The sequence below is a fragment of the Solanum dulcamara genome, chromosome 4, assembly GCF_947179165.1.
Source record: "Solanum dulcamara chromosome 4, daSolDulc1.2, whole genome shotgun sequence".
NCBI classification, from domain to species: Eukaryota; Viridiplantae; Streptophyta; class Magnoliopsida; order Solanales; family Solanaceae; genus Solanum; species Solanum dulcamara.
Window position 1 is genome coordinate 14,101,287 of NC_077240.1, and position 12,842 is coordinate 14,114,128.

Consider the following 12,842-nt stretch of genomic DNA (forward strand, 5'->3'; position numbering starts at 1 on the left):
TAAGTGAGTGGGTGTGAAGGCGATGTCCGTGTGGAAGGAGGGCTGAAAATTATAATGAATATATATTATTTTTTATTTATATATAATAAATATTAAATTTATTTAACTTTTTAGTATATTTACTATTTTATATTTCTGAACTTATTCTAGTGCCGACGCCGGTGATTGAAGATGGGGAGGAGTGAGGACACAATTATTTTTCTACTTTTTCACATTTTTAAAAAAAATTAGAATCTGTTTGAATTGACTTATAAGTTATTTTAGATTTTTTTAAATATTTGACTGATCAACTTAAAATCATTTTATGTTTATAATAAATTCAAAAAAATAATTGAGTTATTTGACTTAGCTTATCTAAAAAACAGCTTATAAGTTGTTTTCAGCTTATAAATCAAAAAAAATAAATTGGCCTACAACAAAATTTTTTTAGCTTATAAGCTATTTAAAATAAGTTAAGTCAAACAAGTTATTAATCTATATTCTTTTAAAAAAATATTTTATAAAAATTTCGACCAATGAAATAGAAAAATCTCTCAACCAAACACACCTAAATCTCATCTCAAAAATCAAGATAGGTCCTATTTAAAGTATGCACATGTTTTTTCATCCTTTCTTAACCACGTGTCAAAGTAAAATTTCCTTTTACATAGATTAGATTAAAAAAAAAAAAAAGAGAAGAAAACCGTAAACAAAATTACTCAATGGCGACTGTTCCCCAATCACTAAAAAGCATGTTCATGTTTAACCCAACCATGGTTAAATATTTTTAACCATTTAAACCCCCTAACTATAGTATACACACATACAGTTGGGATTTAGAACAAACCCAAATTTTTTGCTCCCCCTAACTTCTCTCTCTTTACTTTGCAAGAAAATAGAGAAGACATCACCTCTCTCTCTCTCTTTTTTTTTCTGAGAAAACCATCAATCTTTCTTTATTCGGATAAAACTATAATAATTTTCCCAATAGAAAACATCAGTTTTGTTCCAGAGCTCAAAAGTTTTGCTTGTTTCTGTTTCTTGACTGCAATTGCACAGATACTGGTGTGTATTTTTTTCCTGCTTTTAACCAATCTTCTTTTTTTGTCCATATGTATATATATGCATTATTATGTCAAAGTTTGTATCTTTTCTGGGTATTTTCTTATAATTACTGATACCCTTTAGATTTCCAAGGTTTTAAGATCTGAAAGTTGAGGTATGGATAATTGGGTGTTCAATAAAAAGAAGAAGATCAATTTGTTTTGAATCAAGTTAAGATGGGTTTGTTTTGGATTGGTTAATGGGTGTTGTAAAATGTGTTAAAGGTTGAAGCTTTGGAAAAAGAAAAAAAAAGAATTGTCTTTTTTAGTTTTTTGTTTCATCTAGGAATATAAAATTTGGAATCTTTTTTGGGTGTTTTGTAGTTGAAGGGATTTTAGTAGGTAGATAGATATGGTTACTGGGAATATGTTGTGGAGTGGTGAGGATAAGGCTACGGTGGCAGCTGTTTTGGGAAAGGAAGCTTTTGAATATTTGATGTCTGGCTCTGTTTCGGCAGAATGTTCTTTAATGGCAATAGGGAATGATCAGAATTTACAGAATAAGCTTTCAGATCTTGTGGAATGCCCAAACGCCGCTAATTTTAGCTGGAATTACGCCATCTTTTGGCAAATTTCGCAGTCTAAATCAGGGGAATTGGTGCTAGGGTGGGGGGATGGGTGTTGCAGAGAACCTAGGGAAGGAGAGGAGCATGAAGTTAAAAGGATTTTCAATCTAAGCCTTGATGATGAGGCTCAACAAAGGATGAGGAAAAGGGTCCTTCAAAAGTTGCATATGTTATTTGGTGGAACAGATGAAGATAACTATGCTTTTGGATTAGATAGAGTTACTGATACTGAAATGTTCTTCCTTGCCTCGATGTATTTCTCGTTCCCTCGAGGAGAGGGAGGTCCGGGGAAGTGTTTTGGATCCGGTAAACATCTGTGGTTATCAGATGCATTGACATCTTCTCTAGATTATTGCGCTAGATCTTTCTTAGCTAAGTCTGCTGGTATGCAAACTATTGTTTTGATTCCAACTGATGTAGGAGTAGTGGAATTTGGGTCAGTGAGATCGATTCCGGAGAGTTTGGAGCTATTACAGAATATAAAATCATGCTTCTCGTCGTTTTTACCACTTGTTAGGGATAAGCAAGCAGCAGGTATAGCAGTTGTACCTGAGAAAAAAGAGGGAAACAATCCTCGCCTTTCCAACTCGGGCGCTGTTACTGAACGAACAGATGGAAATCCTAAGATATTTGGGCATGATTTGAATTTGGGTACTCACTTTAGGGAAAAACTTGCTGTTAGGAAAGCGGAGGAGAGGCCATGGGACCTCTACCAAAATGGTAACAGGATGCCATTCGTGAACGCACGGAATGGTTTAAATGCTGCTTCTTGGGCTCAATTCAGTAATGTGAAACCGGGAAAGCCTGTGGAGTTGTATGGTCCTCAGACCCCAGCACACAACCTAATCAATGGTGGAAGGGAAGAATTCCGTATGAACAACTATCAACATCAAAAGCCTGCTGCTAGAATGCAAATTGATTTCACTGGAGCAACCTCTAGACCCATTGTTTCGCCAGTACACACTGTTGAGTCTGAACATTCAGATGTTGAAGCTTCGTGCAAGGAAGACCGTGCAGGCCCAGTTGATGAAAAGAGGCCTCGAAAACGTGGAAGAAAGCCAGCCAACGGAAGGGAAGAGCCCCTCAATCATGTAGAGGCAGAAAGGCAGCGGAGGGAAAAGTTGAACCAGCGGTTCTATGCCTTACGAGCTGTTGTTCCGAATATCTCCAAGATGGACAAAGCCTCCCTCTTAGGAGATGCCATTGCTTACATAACTGAGCTGCAGAAAAAACTAAGAGATATGGAATCTGAGAGGGAGCTGAGGTTAGGAGGTACTTCAAGGGAAGCAATGGCTTCAGAAGACAGCCCGAGTTCAGAGATTCAAATCCGAGGACCCGACATCAACATAGAAGCTGCCAATGATGAAGTCATTGTAAGGGTGAGCAGCTCACTGGAAACCCATCCAATATCTCGAGTCATCCAAACATTCAAAGAGGCACAAATCAACGTTGTTGAATCAAAACTTTCTGCGGGGAATGGTACTGTATATCACACATTTGTCCTAAAGTCTAGTGGATCTGAACAGCTGACAAAGGAAAAGTTGCTGGCTGCATTTTCCAGTGAATCAAACTCGCTAAGGCAACTTTCACCGGTAGGGCAATAGCAGTATCATGTCTTTTTATATAGTTGTTAGGGATAAAAATGTAGTGAAGAATCCATATCGTAGTTTTTTTCTGCAGAGATTTTCGTATATTACATCAGTTCGAGATAGGTGGAAAATAACTATCTATTGACAAAGTAGCAGCATATTTTCTGTGACTGTCTATAGTAGTATACATGTTCTATCATAAGCAAGGCTAATTGCAAGCTTAACTACCTTTTTTAGCATACCATTATTTTGTACTGTTCACAATTTATATCATCTAAGATCCAAGATGTGCAAAGAAGGTACAATATATAGAAACTAATTTATTAGAATTCTTGATGTAATCTATGTTTTCCCCTTCCTTCTTGAGAATCCTAGTTTACGGTTTTGTGATCTTAATTTTTTGTTAACATTGGGGATTGATATAGTCTGTTTGGGATTAACGTGTAGTTTATTGATAGATTGATTTTTGTTTACTCCTCTTAACCTAGTATTATGTTGTATTGTGGCCAGTTCATGATAACTTTGTATTTTCAGTCAAAAGTTTGTTGCTTAAAGAATTGTATTGGAACTATATTATTGTACTGTAAAAGGGAGCAGTTAGAAGAATTTGTTCCTGCAGTTTGTGTCTTAGTTGTAGAGTAAACTGGGGTACAGTTGTGTGTTTGTTGTAGAGTATTTATTGAGCTTGACAAAAACATGTGAAGGATAGAGTTGGTAGTAGTGGCAAAGTGGGAAAAAATAGTTTTCAAAGAGGAGAAAGTGACCACAACGTTTTGAATATGGGGTTGGTTTGGCTTGGCTATAGACCTGTTAACTACAGTGGGCATTTAGATATGACGACAACAATTAGTACGTGTTCACCATTATTAATAGTACCTAGTCTTTTTTCTTTTTTCTCTCTACTTGCTTTTTCCAAACTTTCAAATTGGGATTCTGCTATTTAATATACAGTATTAGGCAGATAATTTATTTTGTTTTCCTTAACTTTAGTTGCTATTTGTTTTGTTTTTTTTCCTTCTCTTTAGTGCTTTTGCCCACGAAGGTTGTTGAGGTATCTGTGAACATTTCCAGAAAGCAACATATAGTAAAATTCCAAAAAGATAAAGCATTTAGGAAACAAAGAATTTGTAATAGGAAAAAGGGAAAAACAAACACACACAACACCAACAAAAAAAAACACAGAGAACACGTACGATCTTGCCTGAGAATTTTTTACCTTAAATGTAATTGTGTTTTTTTTAAAACCTGGAATCGAAGTCATTTAGATCTCAATCAGTAAATGATCTTTTAAAATGATCACCTAATGAATTAGTATAGATTTAAATGATTATAACAAAGTTTTAATATTATTAAGATGCAATTCATTCAAGAATTTCCGTAAAATTGGCATTTCATCCCTATCCATGCATCCATTTTCACTATTAGCCATTATTTACAATTATCATTATATTTCAATAAATATTACTCCCTATATATAGTACTCTTTATTTAACTTTGCCATATCTTTTCTAAATTACCCCAAGCCGGTCGTTATTACTATCGTTAACTATCAATTATAATTAATCATCAATAACTATCCAGAATCACCACAATCAGACATCATCTATCATTATACATGTGTCAAATAATATGTGCTATCTTTCTCTGTGTCATTTCTTTTTAAAATGAGATCGCTTTGAATATATAGCTGTACTTTTGGAATATTTTCGTTAAACAATGTGAATTCCGAAAGTGTCTTAGAACAAGTTTGTGAATTTTAAGGGTAAAAACGAAATCAGAAGGGAGAAGGTGAAGGGCAAAAAAGAAGAGAGACAACTTGGCTGAGAAATCAAAAAGTGGGAATGAATGATGAGAACATTCTTGACTTCTTGTAGAGGAAGCAACTGTACTGTGAAGTACAACAGTTACCAGCCACAACTTTTTTTTTTATTTGTTTTCTGTCCGGTGTTCCGAGCTCTTATTGAAATTCTAACTAAATCAGGATCAGACATTGTAAGGCCTATTTAGAAGTGACGCTTTCAACAAAATTTTTATCTAACTCAGGATTTGAATTCGAAATTCTTAATTAAGTATGAAGTTGTCTCACTTTTGCATGCACCACAGACCTATGTTGGTTCCAACAACAACTTGGAGTCAAATGCGTGTGGACTAGTTTAAATCTCCTTAAAGTCACAGTTTATTTAATTTAAAAAAGTGTCATCTACAGTAAGTGACCTCAATTCACTACCCCTTTTGTACATATTAGGTGGAGTTTTTGTTTTTTATTTTGATCTAAAATTAGTGGTGTTTCAAGTAATAGAAATATATATATTAATTTTTTACCCTTATTAAGATGAGTAGATTTTTATGTAAACAAGAAACTATTTGGTGGTGTTTAGGTGATTTTAAATAACTCCCCCCCTCTCAAGCTATTTGGTGTGTTTTTGTTTTACACGCCCTAAAAAGTAATTAATTAGGAAGGATTTGTTTAAATGAAAAATATTCTACACTTATTTATATCTTAAAAAACTCATTTTTTTTATTGAATACTTATTCTCTTTAGGTGTCATATTGAGATGTTTGTAGTTAATTGTTATTAATAAGGGTGAAACGGAAACATAATTAATTTTGTCTTGAATTTCTAAAATGACAAATACAATTTAAAATAACTATATTTAAAAATCAGGATAAATAAGTTGAGATGGGAGATTAGGTACTACTTTAATTAAGGGTAAATTAATAAAGATAGTACTTTCTTTTTAGGATTGAATAGATCTTTTAATAGATATGTTCAAATTTAAAACAACACTCAATATGGACCAGAGAGAGTTAATTGATGAGTGCAAAATATCTCTGTACCAATCAATAATAGCAAATATTTCAATGCTCACTGCTCTACTAGGATTCAAACTATTTTGTTGTCAAAGAAACAAAATTTGTAAGCAAGAAAATATTTCCTCCATAATAAAAAGTGTATAGCCAGATACTATTTTCTAATTCCATTATATTAAAAAATATAGATGTTTATTTTTATTTGTTCACTTTAAAAAAATTAAGAGATGATTTAGCACTTAATTTTTAGTTTATTTTTATTATTAACTACAGTCATTTTTCAAAATATTGAATTTGTTGTATTTAAAGAATAATAGTATAATAAAATTATCATTCTATTTATTACTTCTTACAAAATATGTCAAATTAATATTAAATAAGTATAAATAGACAGAAGGAATATTATTTTTCAATCAAAGCGTTTTACAGCAATCAAAGAGAGAGTGTAGGGCTAGAAATTAAAGAGGAGCCAATAGCGATGGATGAAGACGAACAAGTAAACACAAAAGAAATGTTTACATCTTTTATCGACAACACACGCGCTTTAAGAAATGAAAAGAAATATAAGTCTTGATTATAAAATGATGAATCATGTTTTCAATACACCATTGGAAAAACAAAACACATTATCTATGACAGAGATAAAGTTTTCATTAAAAATTGTGAACGTATTAATTAAAAAGCTTAATTTTTTTAAAATATTAACTTATTTGTACAATTTTTCAATAATTTTTTCTCGAGAAGAACGGTCTTATATATATTACTTCATAATATGTTATATATGTCTGTAAGATTCTTTCACATATCCTGTACAATCCAATTTGAAAAATCAGAATTCTGACTAGTCATTTTATAATGTTTTTTATAATGTTTCTCGAATTGCTAGTGCTTCAGTGGTAATGGTCTTCCCCACAAATTGAATTGGAGTGTCAAGGGCATGAAGCAAGTGACAACAACTATCCATAGCCGTCATTTCAATGCTTGCCTTTTCCTTTTCCAAGTGCAGGCCTGCAACTGTAAAAACAATAATCCCATCTCGTGCCATAGTTCCCATTCTCAATTTTATTAGGCACGCAAGTCAAAACTGATGTAATTAGCAAAGCATCGTTATATTCCTAGAAATCAAACAAAGCCTTCTTAACAATATCACCAAGTTCATATAGTTAAAATAAAGAGAATTTCTAGCTTTCCAATAAATAAAATAAGGATAATTGTGGCACACCTTAAGTTTGCTTTCCCTTTATTTTAGCTTCATCTTCTTCTTCTTTTTTAAATGCCCATCAAGCCCATGCCTTCCTCCAATTTTGAAATCTTCTGCTTTTGTTCCTGAAAGATCCTACTTCTTTTTAAGTATTTTCCTATCCCCTGTAGCTTCTATTATTGTTCTTCTTATTATTGTTATTTAAATTTATGTTTGCCACACTTTTTATTACTCCACCTATAAAGTAAAATAATAATGGTGGAATGGCATAAAGAAAATCGCGTCCTCCCACATGTGATTTTGTAACTTGACTTAATTTATAAAAGTATACAATTTCCACAATACTTTTCCTAAGAAATTCTCATTGACGTGTTATTATTTTGGACAGAAAAAAAAAAACGTTTTATGCGTTGTTCGATGAGAAAGAATTAGGCAAATAACTTGTTTTGGTCAAGTCGGCAGCCAGATCGACCAAGTCAAGAAAAAGACTTCGTTACTTTTATTTCACTTAATTTAAACTAGGCTTAATGACAAAATGATATTATACTCTTACGTCGTTTGATTTGAACATAAGTTATGCTGAAATTAGTTATATTGAACTAAGTTATTTTGAGATTAGTTATGCTGGATTATTTCTTATTGATTGTTCGATTTGTTGTATTCAAAAAAAAATATGCATTGTGCAATCTCTAACAATAAGTTATTTCTTTACAAAAATACTCATCACCTTATTTAGTTTTGAAAAAGGCTAAAATATGTCATCGAACTTTAAAAAAAGGCTCATATATGTTATTTGATAAAAATTTGACTCATTTATGTCATTTTCGTTTGAGAAAAAAAAATTAATGAAAAAATATGTAATTTAGTAGTAGAAAAAATTAAAATATATTTAAAATATAAATAAACTTAAAAATAAGTTAAATAAATTCAATTTATAATATATTCATAAATAAAAATTATATTCATATAGTGTAATTTTTTAATTAAAAAATACTAAGAATTATCATAAAAATAAGTGGTAAAGGTTGTGAATGTTATTATACATGATATTAAAAATAATGTGAATATACCTATATATATATATATATGTGAAAAGTGATGTATATAAAGGGGTTTAAAGGGATACTTTTGTCATTTTACATGTTTTATGCCGGAATAAATTATCCCGATATTACTATTTCACCCAAAAAACTTATTTCAGTATTAATTATTAATTCTGAAATAAGCTATTCCATATTTTGTAACCAAATAAAAATTTATTCTAAAATTAACTCCGCTTATCCATCACACCAAACAACCCCTTAGAGTTGCATATAACATTATAACACTAACTCTTAAGGAGAAGAATTTTTTTTTTCATAATTGATATGTCAATTAGATTTGGACATTTATTTTATTTTCATTCGGAGTTGGGTACTCGGAGCTCAACCGATTAAAAGGAAGCTCTCGTGAAAGAAGGAACATCATCCTATGCGGTCTCCGCCAATTAGATTTGGATATGATATTTTTTTGGCTTTAAAATAAGAGGTTCCGTAAAATAAGTGTCTCAATTGAAGCAATCAAACGTACTACCAACTACAAGAATGAAATGCATGTTATTAATACTCCTAGTATAATTTATTGATTTTACCTAAAAAGTTCAAACAGCAGAGAATTATACACTGCAGAAATAAGTCTTAATGATAATGATTTTTCTACTTGATTATTAAAGCAAAATCAACGCGCATTTGAGTGGAAAATCAATCATGTTTCCTTTCAGTACTTTTCCTTTGCGAATCTATAATACGTCATAGATAAAGAACTATAAATTATTTTCACAATTAATTAGTGTCTTTTCTTCAGTCTTTTCAACTTTAACAAGATACATATATAAGTCCGAGATGTAGAAATCCCTCAATACCTAAATTACATAGTTACCCCTCAATACCTTAATTTAGAAATAAGCAATAATTTTTGTATTGTAATTTCTATATAACTAAATCCTAAGTAAATACTATTTACATAACTAATATTTGCATAATCAATATTCAATACCTATAAAACTACTACATGCATAACTAATACCTCAACCCCTTTGTATCAACTCCTTTGGTGCACAAACTTAAATTTTTCCATTTTTCTATGGTTAATTTCTTCATACGAACTATATATGGTTAATTTTATTTTTTTAAAAAAATATTAATGGAGCTACTAGAACTTTTGAGAATTGCTCTTCTTTTTATTGCTTACAACGAGCCAAGTAGAAAACGCTAAAGGAGAAATATATATAAAAATAAATAAATGAAGGATCCACCGAGACTTGAACTCGGGTTACTGGATTCAGAGTCCAATGTCCTAACCACTAGACCATGGAACCAAACGGATGACACATTTGCTTTATATCTATTATAAATTTAATTTTGTTGAGTGAATGTTTGACTAGTAATTTTTGTACAGAATAAATCACATTAAATATCTAAATGCTAATATGAAGTTAAATTCTCACAAGTTATATAATTATATAATTCATGAAAATGTATCAAATAGTTTGTAACGCCTAGTAATATTGCTACATCAATAGAAATGGAAGGAGAGTTTGTTTCACAATGCATTGAACAAAGAGAAACTAGACGAAGAAAAAAAAAACCTTCCATTTTAGACATTGTTTTCTTTTAAAAATGGAAAAAACTACAAAAGAAAAAAAAAATAGGAAACTAACTTTTAAGGAGAAATAATTTCAATATAAATTTTTCATACTACTTATTTATTTTCAAAGTGGAGAGGCTTGAAAGATGCTTCGTGGTTCGTCAATGGCTTGGTTTGAGATCACAAATTGAAGCACTCAGCTAAAGACAACGACGCATAAAGTTTGATCCGTGTTTTGAAAATTGAAGTATAGTTGTTGTATGTTCTTGTAAGGACCTCCAACATGGGTTTAAAGTATTTGAGAACACATCAAGGTTATCCCTCTATCTTGTTACATGATGGTTACATTTTTTTATGCAAAATCCAAGGATATTTACGACGAGATAATCCAACGTTCTATATTCACTTATCTTTCAGGAAAATATTTATGTACTTGTTCATGATCATGATTTAAATATTAGGTTAGAGTATTCAATATTAGATGTGCTAATTTTTTTGGTTCATAAATGAATGTAAAATTTATGTGATATTGATTGCCAAACCTAATGTACAATTAGAAAAGCAAGAAATGAGAGACCATTAAGGTTACAAGAAAGATGATGGGCTAACTAACCATTTGTTATTTGGGAAATTTATATAAATGTACTACATTAAGAAAATATTTACTATTTATAGTAATAATATTTTTTTTACTGAATACTTATAATATAATTATAATACAATTTTAATACATATTAGTGAGAATAATTTATAAAACTCATATAATACAAGTTTTATTCATGGATAATTTATTTATCACATACTTTAATACACTTATAATACATTGTGTCAATTTCTTTCCAAACAAGTATAATATATTTTAAAACACTTATAATACATTTATATTGCATGCATAATTCACTTTTAATACATAGTAGATATATCATAATATTACTATACATTGCTATAAATGGTAATAAATAAAAAGTATCGCTAAAATTAATAATTATTTATTAAAAAGTGTTTTTTCTGATAATTTTTCCTTGTTATTTTTACTTTAAGATAATGGGCTGACTAACCATTTGATATTTGTACTTTTGTACCTCATAACATTGGGTCCAAAAGGTGGTATAAATTGCAATCCAGATCATATATGTACTAGTTCAATTACCAAATCCTTTCCGTTCGTATATTGATGATTCGTTAGTTCAATTATCAAATCCGTTCCGTTCGTATATTGATGATTCGTTTGATCACTTCTGTTTAGATCTTTTTGAGGCTATTTCCCGTTTTCAAGTCCAAAAAGAAAAGTAATGGACTCCCTTCGGGTCAAAAATGATGGCCCATTCTTGGACTCGTCCAGAGTGATGGCCCATTCTCAGCGACCTTTTCCAATTGAGCAAGTCTTACAAATAACTAGCCTTTTTACAGAATTTTGGGCTAAGGCCCAGATAGGGGAGAGTCTCAACTTAAGAGAAATATTCCATGTCTTTCCACTGAAACAATTCGTCGTGACCCGAATGCTTCTATAAAGGGCTTACTGTACAGGTGACCAAAAAAAATGGGATTCTAATTTAACTGTAAAAAATGATAAAAAAGAATTTCAACAAAAATGATTGCATGTATTTATAACGTATCGATATTGTATAAATAGTATATAATCATGTGTGTATATATATATATATATATATACATAGACGCTGTTTATACAATATTTATACATTGCAGAAATCTATCTTCCACAACAAGTTGATTTTTTTTTTCAATTTGACAATCTCAAATCTTCTCTAAGCAATCCCAAATTTTAGAAATATGCTCCTCTCAATATTTTAAATCTTTTAATATTATTTTCACTCAAATAAAGCAACCATACCAAATTAGACAAAGTGGCTGAAGAGAAGAAGCATCAATAATGCACTTAGGCTGCAATAAGATGGGCCTAATGGCCATTTTTAGTAATAAATAAATTTGTAAAATTTTTAGGAATCACATAATATAATAAGCAAATTACATCTTATCCTTATCTTTTTTCTAATTACAATAATCTCTTTATTTTTACAACTTTTGAATACATAACTCACACGCCGGACACATTACTGCAGATACATAATGTAACAAGCTGTTACACTAAAAAGGGAAAAAAATGAAAATTTACATAAATTATGCAAAACAAATTGATAACAATCTAACCAGAGATGGTAATAGATTCAAACAATTCAAATTTCAAATTTCCTTCTCTCAATTCTCTTCCAAATTATAACAGATTCAAACAATTCAAATTTTAAATTTTCTTCTCTCAATTCTCTCCGAAATTATAACAGATTCAAACAATTCAAAATTTAATTTTTCCCCCAATTCTCTCACAAATCGTAACAAGTTTAAAAAAGTCAAAAACAACAGATGATACATGATGAATATATCTATTTTTTTGAGATATTTCGAAATATGGAAAAGTGAGATGAGATGTGAACGATATAAAGGTGATGAAATAGTTGATGGGCAAATAATTTCTTTTGTGGATCTCAAATTAGCCATTGCAACTGAATTAGAGATCAATGAGTTGAGAAAATTTTTGGAGATCCGATACATCATAGATGTAATTTATTTCCAATGATAATTAGGAATGACATAGGAGTAAAATTGTATGTTGAGGTGAAGAAACAAAAACTTGAATTTTCAATGCATCCGCTATGCATTGATACAACAGACAAAAAGGCTGAAAAGATACACAGATTTGATGGACCATCCATAGCTTTTATAATGCTGAGTAATCGTTTTCTGAATTGTGTTTTCGAGATGGATAGATTTATCATGATACGTTACTATTTATGTATTATTTTATTTAAATTGTTTAGTTTTATATTTTTACTAGATATATTAAATAAGTAATTGTTGCTTACAAGATGTTAGGTTTGAAATTGATAGATTATTGTGTGGTAGTTGCTATGTATCGGATACATTTAGAATAAATTTGAATTTATGTATCATG

General features: G+C 30.5%; 1 protein-coding gene and 1 non-coding gene across 2 annotated transcripts; one reads left to right on the plus strand and one right to left on the minus strand.

Annotated features, from left to right (window-relative positions):
• The first annotated feature begins 794 nt into the window (after positions 1–794).
• Positions 795–3,576, plus strand: LOC129886443 (transcription factor MTB1). The gene has a single exon (XM_055961135.1). It carries the CDS (start codon positions 1,435–1,437, stop codon positions 3,250–3,252), a length of 1,818 nt encoding a protein of 605 aa, XP_055817110.1. The 5' UTR covers positions 795–1,434; the 3' UTR covers positions 3,253–3,576.
• A 5,957-nt stretch (positions 3,577–9,533) lies between these two features.
• Positions 9,534–9,605, minus strand: TRNAQ-CUG (transfer RNA glutamine (anticodon CUG)). The gene has a single exon. It is a non-coding gene; the product is annotated as a tRNA-Gln (tRNA).
• Positions 9,606–12,842: the final 3,237 nt, after the last annotated feature.